This window comes from Lissotriton helveticus, chromosome 7 (genome assembly GCF_964261635.1).
Source record: "Lissotriton helveticus chromosome 7, aLisHel1.1, whole genome shotgun sequence".
NCBI classification, from domain to species: Eukaryota; Metazoa; Chordata; class Amphibia; order Caudata; family Salamandridae; genus Lissotriton; species Lissotriton helveticus.
Window position 1 is genome coordinate 453,043,337 of NC_136068.1, and position 12,105 is coordinate 453,055,441.

Here is a 12,105-nt window from a genome sequence, read left to right on the forward strand (position 1 = left end):
GGCAAATAATGTACAAGTGCATTTCCAATGTGTGTGTGATAGAGAGTGCATGAAAGGTACAGAGTGCGTGAAAGGTACAGAGTGCGTGCAAGGTACAGAGTGCGTGCAAGGTACAGAGTGCGTGCAAGGTACAGAGTGCGTGCAAGGTACAGAGTGCGCGAAAGGTACAGAGTGCGCGAAAGGTACAGAGTGCGCGAAAGGTACAGAGTGCGCGAAAGGTACAGAGTGCGCGAAAGGTACAGAGTGGGCGAAAGGTACAGAGTGGGCGAAAGGTACAGAGTGGGTGAAAGGTACAGAGTGGGTGAAAGGTACAGAGTGGGTGAAAGGTACAGAGTGGGTGAAAGGTACAGAGTGGGTGAAAGGCACAGAGTGGGTGAAAGGCACAGAGTGGCTGAAAGAGGCAGAGTGGCTGAAAGAGGCAGAGTGGCTGAAAGCGGCAGAGTGGCTGAAAGCGGCAGAGTGGCTGAAAGAGCCAGAGTGTCTGAAAGAGCCAGAGTGTCTGAAAGAGCCAGAGTGTCTGAAAGAGCCAGAGTGTCTGAAAGAGCCAGAGTGTCTGAAAGAGACAGGGTGGTTGAAAGCTCCAGAGTGCTGGAAAGATAGAGAGTGCTTGAAAGGTTGCGAGTGGGTGATATGTCCAGAGTGGGTGCGAGAGTGAGAAATTTGTATATAGGTAGTGAAATAGTAGTTCTTATTTCCCAATAAATTTTTTAGGTGTGCTTACCTCTATTTTGCTGTGCCTCGTTGTATTCAATATTTTCTGTGCATTAAATTCATGGACAGTTACATGAGTTAGCGTGACATAATCTCCAAGATGTATGTTAAATAGTGTAGCTTCTCTCCACAGTGTCACTTTGATGTCATCTGTTGCATCTTTTAAAGTAATCGATTTCAGTGGAGTATCTTGTCCATTGATAAAGACAGTCTTTACGTCCTCTTCCTACACAAAAGAAGCATTGTATTAAATTGCGAAAGAAAAAACACTTAGTAATAGTGCGTTGTATGAATGGCAAAATAAGGTGTCATATTTAAGGACCCAACAGAACCTCCTTTAGAAAAGATCGCATTGTTTATTTCCCAAAATGGATTTGTAGAGAGTGCTTGTATTTATAGTAGACAGCGAAACACTGGCATATTATGGTTAAAAAACTTCGTGCTTTCTACATAGTGTGACAGAGTGTATAATGCTATGTGTTTTTAGCTTGTTAGTGAAGTTAGCAAAGGTGTAATGTGTGTGTAAGCTAACTAGGCATTTTTTGTTGTGACATGATGACATGTTTGCGTTTATACTTACGCCACATATTGTCCCTGAAACGGTCATAAGACTTTTTAGACTTGCACGTTTTATTTCCTTAATGGGAGAAGCAGATGGTGCAGGCGGATGCAAAATGTTCTTCGCTTGTTGGATAAGGCCCTCCTCAATTTTCATCGCGGGAAATTTTGTAACTTTGGTTTGCTTAGTAATTAAAATTGTTTTGTTTTTGATGATGAAGTTGCGTATCAGTAGTCCACAGTTACTTTGAGTTTGCTCGTATAATTCTTCTTGATAACAAGTACATTTCATAGTACCAGTTTTATCTGCTAGAGCCAAATGAAATAGAATTTTTTGTTCTTGTTTTGCATTTTTGTAAGTTGTTTTTCCAGAGCAGTTGATTACATTAACTCGTATGGGTTTCTGATATGGTTTGTTGTCATTGGTATTAATGTTAATGATTTCTTCAATAGACATCATCTGAAATATAAAATGCGTTATAACATGTTAAATACAAACCCATATTGCTTTATGATCACTGTAATAGCATTCTAATGTACCATAGTTGTGCAGTTTTCCATTTGTATATATATGATCTAAAATGGATTGGTAGTTAGTTGTGTAACTGGAAAGGAGTTGTTTACATTGTAATTTAGCTTCAAAGAATCCAATTAATTGCTTAGTGTATGAATTTTGTTGAGATAGATCCACATTGAAATCCCCTATAATGATAAATTTGTGTGTGGGGTAAAAATCCGTAATATTTGTGATAAAATCCAAAAGAGAAGTTATACTTTTTTGTGGTGGTTTGTATATAATAATAATAAGGTAATCCGTGTTATGAATATGTACAGTAAAATGTAAAATGTCTATCCCTTCATGTGTCTCATAAATAGGCAATATAAATAAATCTTTTTTGTAGTACATGATCATTCCATGGTTTGTGTTGTATGTATGAAATTTATCAAATATAATGTGATGGTATTGTTGTATCGTAAAATCAGTAGCTGTAGCCTTCCTTGTAGTGTTGATCTCAGTTAAGCAAATAATGTCTGCTTGTAATATATTCCTATCAGCTATCATAGAAGTAAATTTTTTCTGTAGTGATCTTATATTGTGTGCAATGATATTGAAATGTGCAGTGTATGTATGTAACTGTGGGATATGTATTTCAAGTGGCATTTCTGTCCTTAATCTGTGCATTTCCTCATTAACTTGTGGATGTACTAAAATTTTACCTTCATCAAAATTCTGTACATATACATTTTCTATTGATTTGGCCCTGCTAATAGCAACATAATGCAAATGATGAATCTTGCTGTTATTAAAGTGTATATAAAGTGGTTCGATAGTTGCACCTTGTGTGCGATGTATAGTCCGTGCTGATGCTTGGCGTAAAGGAAATTGCTTCCGTATAATGGTAATAAATTTCTTAGTGTATTGAAAATGTCTAGCTATAGCATGTATTGGTGTCCATGTGTTTTGAATTTGTGAATGATATAAGTGTTTATATTGTTGTCTGGTTGTTTGTCCTATACTCTGATTCTCAAATAACAACCAAACAATAATAGGTGTATTGTTAATCAATTCAACTAATTGTACCACACCAGTTGCGCCATTTGTTAAACCATCATTTACATCCACATTGCAACTTAAATCATAACGAAGTTGTAAGGCTATGTGTAATGTATGTGAAAGGCCCATTGTTTTCTGTGGATCTTTGGGCAGTTGCTTCAGAATTGTTTTTTTCACATTTTCTGACAAATCTGAACTTACGGTATCGCTTGCTACTGTTATGTAGACTGGATAATGTTTGCTATGTTTTTCCAAAACCTTTTTGTTAATTTCATTAACTTCTCTATTAGTTGACATGATATATGGGATTGTTTCTAATAGACTCTCATCAGGTTGTATTTCCCTTAGCTTAATTTGTGAAATATCTTCTTCAGTATGCTTGCCTTCTCTCAACCGGTTTAGTAGTTGAGCAAATTGAAGATCTTCTTTTTGGCGCATAATTTTTGTTAATTCAAAAATTTTTAAATGTTCTTTCCATAAGTTTGCACTTAAAGGACCATACAACTGTGTAGAATCCTGAAAAATGTATCTGTCAAATACAGGTTTTAATTGGTAAAAGTCACCAATGGCTAAAATAGAAATCCCTCCAAATGGTTCATTAGATGATTTTATTTCTTGTAGCCTGTTATGTATAAAATTTAACATATTGTGCCCTACCATTGAAATTTCATCTATAATAACAACTCTAACATGCATCATTTCCATTTGTAGAGCAGTTCTATGTTCATGACTCAGTTGTTTATAAGTCAAACTTTGAGACACAGGTATTTTGAAAGTGCTATGCAGTGTTTTGCCATTAATATTATGGGCAGCCTTTCCTGTTGGAGCAGTAAGTAAGATATAAACATTGTCTGGATTTTCACCTGCCTTTGTGTTATAGTACCGTAGTAAAGTTTGATATAGTGCAGATATTACAAAACTTTTCCCAACACCAGCCCCTCCGGTGCAAAAAGTATAGCATGGAGTGCTTGTAGTTTTAAACCAATGCAAGTGATGGTAAACAAATTGTATTTGTTCTTCCGTTAAGTTTTGCATAAGTTGTTGGTATTTATCATTGGGTAAAATAACGTTAGTTGAGCTTTGTTCTTCGGTGGTAGTTCTAATTCCTAAATCTAGAGCCAAATCATATATATTATTTATTTCATTATTTTGGTCTTCTCTCTGTATATTTACTGTTGGTGATAGAGGAGGTGAAATTACATTTTCATGACACTGTTCATGAAGAATGTTTGTAACTTCTCCATGCTGTTTGTTATAGATTTTTAGTTGTGCGTCAACAAATGTTTTAACTTCCAGATACCTGTCATAGTAAGTTTCCTTGTTTATTCGTATTTTATGTTCTTCCCTCCATGGATAGTGCAACATTAATATCTCTCTATAATACTCTTCTGGTTCATTATTTTTGTTAAATCTGCAAAAGCGTATTATTTTCCCTTGTGTGCGCTTATTTAAAGCATAATCATAATTCTGTTTCTGTTGTTCTTTATTCCCGTTACTACATGCTATTTCTAATTCTTCCTCATCTGAGCTGTAAAAGTTTTGTTCTGCAAGTAAATCTTCGCAATCATTGATTTCTCTCCCATGTGTTTTTTTCTTCACATAGTTAAAATTAGCTGCATAGTCTGCTAACGTGCACATCTCTAATGATTGTGGCCGTTTGCAGTACTTAATAGTAATATTTTCACATTGAATGTCAGTTGAATTTTCTGGCAAGTTATTAATCGTTTCCATATCACGCATTAAATAAGTTCTTTTTTCTGGACGGCTAGTATTAATAAATACAAATGATCGTGAGCTTTTCCTTAATGGTATTTGAAGAATTAGATATGCTGCTTCTTGAGCACTAATTTCTGTGCAGTTGAGGAATTTGTTTCCTATGTGTTTAAGTTGATCTTTGACATTACTATTGCTTGTTACCTCTTTAGCAGCTTGCGCTAGAAGTTTGCCAATTCCTCTTTGCGATTTACTGATATATGAGATAATGTAGCCAGCACAAGCATAAGGGTCCAGTATAAACTGCAAGTCTATGTTTGCTCGCCAAGCTTCTAAAAGAGTACTATTGTAGTTATTGATGAAGCATTCGGCTGGTGTTCGTTTAAAAAAAATCGTTGTTTTTTGTAAGCTAGTTTGTATTGAAGTAATATATTCGTTATCATCCATTTTAATGAAGTCTAAAAATTCATCAAAAGAAAGTGTATTAAAAGTAGTACTATTCATAGCTTCATGTATTATTTTAATATTATCTTGCCATTGCTTATTTGTCGCCTGAAGTGTTAATGGCTCTAATATAAGCGTTGTTGACATTGGGTATTTAGGATATTGATATTTGCATGTCCTTTGCTGTTTACGCCTGCAATTTGATTGTGTCCATGCCTTTGTAGATTTATTAACGGTTGTAAAACAGGGTTCTCAGACTTATGACAAGTGATATATTTGTCAATGAAGCTATTGACTTCTTCCACTGGTGAAACACCATACAGTGGTGCTTTGTTTACCCAGAGTAATGCATGTATATGTGGAGAACCTCCTTGTTGGAATTCGACTCTGTAAAAGTAGTCTACTATTTCCCCAATAGGATTAGTGCCATTCATCAAAACACAATTAAAGAATTTCCTAACTTGATAGTCAAACTGTCTTGCACATGTTATTGGATCTTCTTGTATTAATTTACTTTTATTTTCCCAAGACATGTTTAAGAATTCTTCCTCTGTGCATTCCTTTAAGTTTCTAACTCTCAATAGTATATTTATTAAATGGTGCCATTTTGTTTCGGCAGCAGATAAAGTCAAAAAGAAAGTAGGTATGCCAAGTTGCCTTATCATTGCAAAAATATCTTTTTTGCAACCTTCCCAATATGGAGGTGAACTGCGTATAGTTTTTAATACTTTGTAACCCTCATTAAACTGTAAAACATTCTCAATATTATATTTTATGTCTTTAGCAGTTATTTTCTTTCCATCTGTAAACTTTTTCCTGATGGAAATGTTGATTTTACCCTGGATCTGCTTAATATGTAATTTCTTCAGTTTAAAAAAGACATTACTAATAGATTTAGCGACTCTTCTATCATAACTTCTTAACTCTGCTTGGCAAATAGTACTATAATGTACCGGTATGTGCCTTTCCTTATTGTTTGGCCTTCGATCACCACAAAAAATAGTAGGGAAAGCCAAAAACTCAGAATCTTTATCCTCATATAAACCTCTTGGCGTGTTATGTTCAGCTGGAGCGGAGCTAAACTTAACACATTCACCGAATTAGTAGTAATAGTTTCATTTGTTAACATAGTATCCAAATTTCCAGCTTCTATGTTGTCTGAAGTATCAGATGAATTGTTTGTCTCCGAAGTCTCATTGTGAGATTCTATTTCTGGAGGTATATACTCCCAGTCAGGGTTAATAGTAACACCATATTCATTAAACATTGTACTATTTTTAGCTAGCCATGTAGCTGCCTTTTTTACTGTATTTGGTCTAATATTTTCATAATGTGAATATGATTTATAGACTAATTTCCTTTTTAATTTCACTGGGATTGTCATGGCGTCATTAATTTGCCTTGGTAAAATGGTAACAGTTGTCATAACATCTGCAGGTACATTAACTACTGCACCTGATAATGATTTTTGAAAACCGCGTGGCAGAGTCCGAATTTGTAAGAATGGTATCCTAGGTGAAACTAATCGTTCTTCTAAATCATATAATTCTAATTCAGCTGGTACATTTGGGAACCCCATGCCATTTAGAATTAAACATGGTGGTATTTTATATTTGCGAATGTAATAATAGCAAGTCATACAAATTAAATTTGTTTTCTTCTTACTAATGTTACACTTTCTGAAAATTTCGGATTAGCTAACACTGCGTGTATTTTTCACCGTTGGTTTATGCCACAATTGATTGCAAAGAGTACAAATGTATTCTGGGCCATGCAATATTTCACGGTGGAATTTCCTAATAATTGTATGGATTTGTTTACCTGGTTTCTGCCTTTGGCCCTTCGTTAATTTTGGTCTGTTTTGATCAAGACCAATTTGTTTACTGTTGGTAATGTCTTCTTCAGCTGCATTAATTTGTTTCCTTTTTACAACTTTTTGTGGACATGTACTTAAATCCCTTTTTCTTTTCAGAGAGTGTTTCTTTGTTCCCTGTATAGATTTACTATTTCCTGGTAATTGTGATAAATTGCTATTCCCTCCCTTACTTTGATTCAGTAAATCATCTGAAGACATTGTAGTTGATGTTATAGTCTGATTAGGAGTACATTCAGTAGTATGTACCCAAATGTTTCTTTCTTGCGGTAGGTCACTATTTTTCTTGTGCACAGTAAGTGCTTTAGTAAAAGATTTCCTCTTAATGACTTTTATATCTATTGGTGTTAATTCAAATTGAACACATTGCTCAGCCTGATGTGTAAACTGATATGCTAGTTTCACAACATATTGAATCAGCCCTTCAAAAGAATGAAATGCAATTGTAACACATGTTCCGTTAGAATGAGGCATGCCTTCATCGTCCCTGCTATGTGAATCAAATACAAAGTATGTTTGCATATGTTTGAAAATTGCTATAACATATACATCCATACAAAGTATAACACCACAGTGCTTATTAAGAGTAACATTTAATGCTGTGCTAATATCTGGGTACGCTTTATCAAAACGTTTAAGGACATCACCGTAGTAAGCGTTCCGTAGCGTGAGTGAATATATCTCTTGATTGTGGTCTATATACCTTGGCAAGTCATCTGGATGCATAAGTGTTTCTTTGTTAATAGAATGCATTTGTAGATATAAAGCGTCCCCACGGTCCATTATATAATGCAGATCATTAGAGTTCCAAGTAGTTACTGGTTTGCATAAATTGTGCAAGACAGCAAAAACACTATTTGGTAAGCATTGCTTACCTTGTGATTTGCTATTAAATTTTCTATTCCCTTGATGGTAACTTGCTTTCAAGCATCTCTGCATCTTAGATGTTATAATAAAAGTATGTTTGCACCAAATTTAAATTAAAAACCTTTTCCGATTACCTAATTTATTGGGGGGACTGTAAGGTATAAACTTTTGACAATCTTTCCCCTAACTGGCAAAGTAGTATTTACCTTAACTTGTGTTTCTTTCGTTGTTGTTTTTAATAATCTGAAAGGAGAAGAAAGAAATGTTGGTTATAATATATCTTTTGTAAGTCTTCACGTAAAGTACTTTACATTTTGTTAATGCAATTCTTGTAAAGTGGTAAAATGTGTTACAGTGTGTGAGTTAAAAAGCGAGTTTGAGGTTGAGGGTGAGTGAGGGTGAGGGGTTGAGGGTGAGTGAGGGTGAGGGTTTGAGGGTGAGGGAGGGTGAGGGGTTGAGGGTGAGTGAGGGTGAGTGAGGGTGAGGTTGAGGGTGAGTGAGGGTGAGGTTGAGGGTGAGTGAGGGTGATGGTGAGTGAGGGTGAGGGGTTGAGGGTGAGTGAGGGTGAGTGAGGGTGAAGGGTTGAGGGTGAGTGAGGGTGAAGGGTTGAGGGTGAGTGAGGGTGAGGGGTTGAGGGTGAGTGAGGGTGAGGGAGGGTGAGGGTGAGTGAGGGTGAGGGAGGGTGAGGGTGAGTGAGGGTGAGGGTGAGTGAGGGTGAGGGTGAGGGGTTGAGGGTGAGGGGTTGAGGGTGAGTGAGGGTGAGGGGTTGAGGGTGAGTGAGGGTGAGGGTGAGTGAGGGGTTGGGGTGAGTGAGGGTGAGGGTGAGTGAGGGTGAGTGAGGGTGAGGGTGAGGTGTTGAGGGTGAGTGAGGGTGAGTGAGGGTGTGGCATTGAGGGTGAGTGAGGGTGAGTGAGGGTGAGGGTGAGGAGTTGAGGGTGAGTGAGGGTGAGTGAGGGTGAGGCGTTGAGGTGAGTGAGGGTGAGGGTGAGTGAGGGTGAGTGGTTGAGGGTGAGGGTGAGTGAGGGTGAGGGGTTGAGGGTGAGTGAGGGTGAGGGTGAGTGAGGGTGAGTGAGGTGTTGGGGTGAGTGAGGGTGAGTGAGGGTGAGGGTGAGTGAGGGTGAGTGAGGGTGAGGTGTTGAGGGTGAGTGAGGGTGAGGGGTTGAGGGTGAGTGAGGGTGAGGGGTTGAGGGTGAGTGAGGTGATTCAGGGTGAGGGTGAGGGGTTGAGGGTGAGTGAGGGTGAGTGAGGGTGAGGGTGAGTGAGGGTGAGGGGTTGAGGGTGAGTGAGGGTGAGTGAGGGTGAGGGGTTGAGGGTGAGTGAGGGTGAGGGTGAGTGAGGGTGAGTGAGGGTGAATGAGGGTGAGTGAGGGTGAGGGGTTGAGGGTGAATGAGGGTGAGGGTGAGTGAGGGTGAGTGAGGGTTAGTGAGGGTGAGTGAGGGTGAGTGAGGGTGAGGGTTGAGGGTGAGTGAGGGTGAGTGAGGGGTGAGGGTGAGTGAGGGTGAGGGTGAGTGAGGGTGAGGGTGAGTGAGGGTGAGGGGTTGAGGGTGGATGAGGGGTTGAGGGTGAGGGGTTGAGGGTGAGGGTGGGTGAGGGTGAGGGTGGGTGAGGGTGAGGTGTTGAGGGTGAGTGAGGGTGAGGGGTTGGGGTGAGTGAGGGTGAGGGTGAGTGAGGGTGAAGGGTTGAGGGTGAGTGAGGGTGAGGGTGAGTGAGGGTGAGGGTGAGGGGTTGAGGGTGAGTGAGGTGACTGAGGGTGAGGGGTTGGGGGTGAGTGAGGTGAGGGTTTGAGGGTGAGGGAGAGTGAGGGGTTGAGGGTGAGTGAGGGTGAGTGAGGGTGAGTGAGGGTGAGGTTGAGGGTGAGTGAGGGTGAGGGTGAGTGAGGGTGAGTTGGGAGGGTGAGGTTGAGGGTGAGTGGGGTTGATGGTGAGTGAGGGTGATGGTGAGTGAGGGTGAGGGGTTGAGGGTGAGTGAGGGTGAGGGTGAGTGAGGGTGAAGGGTTGAGGGTGAGTGAGGGTGAGGGGTTGAGGGTGAGTGAGGGTGAGGGAGGGTTGAGGGTGAGTGAGGGTGAGTGAGGGTGAGGGTGAGTGAGGGTGAGTGAGGGGTTGAGGGTGAGTGAGGGTGAGGGTGAGGGGTTGAGGGTGAGGGTTTGAGGGTGAGTGAGGGTGAGGGGTTGAGGGTGAGTGAGGGTGAGGGTGAGTGAGGGGTTGGGGTGAGTGAGGGTGAGGGTGAGTGAGGGTGAGTGAGGGTGAGTGAGGGTGAGGGTGAGGTGTTGAGGGTGAGTGAGGGTGAGGCATATGAGGTGAGTGAGGGTGAGTGAGGGTGAGGGTGAGGAGTTGAGGGTGAGTGAGGGTGGAGTGAGGGTGAGGCGTTGAGGGGTGAGTGAGGGTGAGTGTGAGTGAGGGTGAGTGGTTGAGGGTGAGAGTGAGGGTGAGTGAGGGTGAGGGGTGAGGGTGAGTGAGGGTGAGGGGTTGAGGGTGAGTGAGGGAGAGGGTGAGTGAGGTGTTGGGGGTGAGTGAGGGTGAGTGAAGTTGAGGTGAGGTGGAGGGTGAGTGAGGGTGGGAGGTGTTGAGGGTGAGTGAGGGTGAGGGGTTGAGGGTGAGTGAGGGTGAGGGGTTGAGGGTGAGTGAGGTGAGTCAGGGTGAGGGTGAGGGGTTGAGGGTGAGTGAGGGTGAGTGAGGGTGAGGGTGAGTGAGGGTGAGGGGTTGAGGGTGAGTGAGGGTGAGGGTTGAGTGAGGGTGAGTGAGGGTGAATGAGGGTGAGTGAGGGTGGAGGGGTTGAGGGTGAAATGAGGGTGAGGGTGAGTGAGGGGAGTGAGGGTTAGTGAGGGTGAGTGAGGGGTGAGTGAGGGTGAGGGGTTGAGGGTGAGAGGTGAGTGAGGGTGAGGGGTTGAGGGTGAGGGTGAGTGAGGGTGAGTGAGGGTGAGGGGTTGAGGGTGGATGAGGGGTTGAGGGTGAGGGGTTGAGGGTGAGGGTGGGTGAGGGTGAGGTGTTGAGGGTGAGTGAGGGTGAGTGAGGGGAGGGGTTGAGGGTGAGTGAGGGTGAGGGTGAGTGAGGGTGAAGGGTTGAGGGTGAGTGAGGGTGAGGGTGAGTGAGGGTGAGGGTGAGGGGTTGAGGGTGAGTGAGGTGACTGAGGGTGAGGGGTTGGGGTGAGTGAGGGTGAGTGAGGGTGTGGGTGAGTGAGGGTGAGTGAGGGTGAGGGTGAGGGGGATGAGGGTGAGTGAGGGTGAGTGAGGGTGAGGGTGATGGTGAGTGAGGGTGAGGGGTTGAGGGTGGGTGAGGGTGAGTGAGGGTGAGCGAGGGTGAGTGAGGGTGAGGGTGAGGGGTTGAGGGTGAGTGAGGGTGAGTGAGGGTGAGGGGTTAAGGGTGAGTGAGTGTGAGGGTGAGTGAGGGTGAGTGAGGGTGAGTGATTGAGGGTGAATGAGGGTGAGGGTGAGTGAGGGTTAGTGAGGGTGAGTGAGGGTGAGTGAGGGTGAGGGGTTGAGGGTGAGTGAGGGTGAGGGGTTGAGGGTGAGTGAGGGTGAGTGAGGGTGAGGGGTTGAGGGTGGGTGAGGGGTTGAGGGTGAGGGGTTGAGGGTGAGGGGTGGGTGAGGGTGAGGTGTTGAGGGTGAGTGAGGGTGAGGGGTTGAGGGTGAGTGAGGGTGAGGGTGAGTGAGGGTGAGGGGTTGAGGGTGAGTGAGGGTGAGGGTGGTGAGGGTGAGGGTGAGGGGTTGCGGGAGAGTGAGGTGAGTGAGGGTGAGGGGTTGGGGGTGAGTGAGGGTGAGTGAGGGTGTGGGTGAGTGAGGGTGAGGGTGAGTGAGGGTGAGTGAGGGTGAGGGTGAGGGGGTGAGGGTGAGGGGTTGAAGGTGAGTGAGGGTGAGGGTGAGTGAGGGTGAGTGTATCCACTGCAAAATCTACACATTTAACAACAAGCACAACCTGTTTGTATTGACATTAGTATATTGGAATATAAATTGAAAGCCTAACATTTTAGCAGAGCCATTCACGACATTTACTCTGAAATTAAAGGTAGAAAATTAGCAGTGGTACAATATTAAAAATTATATTCCTTCAAATCTGCTATAATCTGAATTTTAGCGAACTAAATGCTGCCATATTTTAAGCCCTGCCATAAGAAAACTGGCCTAAGATTATCGTGTTCATAAACGGAGGCCCTGAACACACAGCGCGTGAATATTCAAAGATTTGACGCAAATTAAGCCTTGGTATATCTAAAATCCTGTATCATCACAAAGATACAAAAAACGCTGACTTAATAGAACTCTGGCATAGCCAGAGAAGCTATCAGAGCTCTAATACGATCTCTTCCGTGATCAGTCACTTCACTGCATTCTGTAAATATGGCAAGTTAAGCTTTTTTAAATCGGACAAGTCGATTTCTCCAAAAACTA

General features: G+C 42.4%; 1 protein-coding gene across 1 annotated transcript; it reads right to left on the bottom strand.

Moving 5' to 3' along the window:
* Positions 1–688: 688 nt before the first annotated feature.
* Positions 689–7,951, bottom strand: LOC144769116 (uncharacterized). Its single transcript, XM_078653117.1, has 3 exons — positions 7,928–7,951; positions 1,292–1,729; positions 689–937 (listed from the first exon to the last, which is right to left on the bottom strand). Exons 2-3 carry the CDS (start codon positions 1,727–1,729, stop codon positions 689–691), a joined length of 687 nt encoding a protein of 228 aa, XP_078509243.1. The 5' UTR covers positions 7,928–7,951.
* Between the last annotated feature and the right edge of the window lie 4,154 nt (positions 7,952–12,105).

Bases quoted from the DNA above. Each gene is read 5' to 3' on its own strand.
- LOC144769116 (XM_078653117.1), bottom strand. From the start codon at position 1,729: ATGATGTCTATTGAAGAAATCATTAACATTAATACCAATGACAACAAA. The intron at 938-1,291 runs GTAAGTATAAAC...TCTTTTGTGTAG, and splicing joins TTTCAGGGACAATATGTGGC to GAAGAGGACGTAAAGACTGT.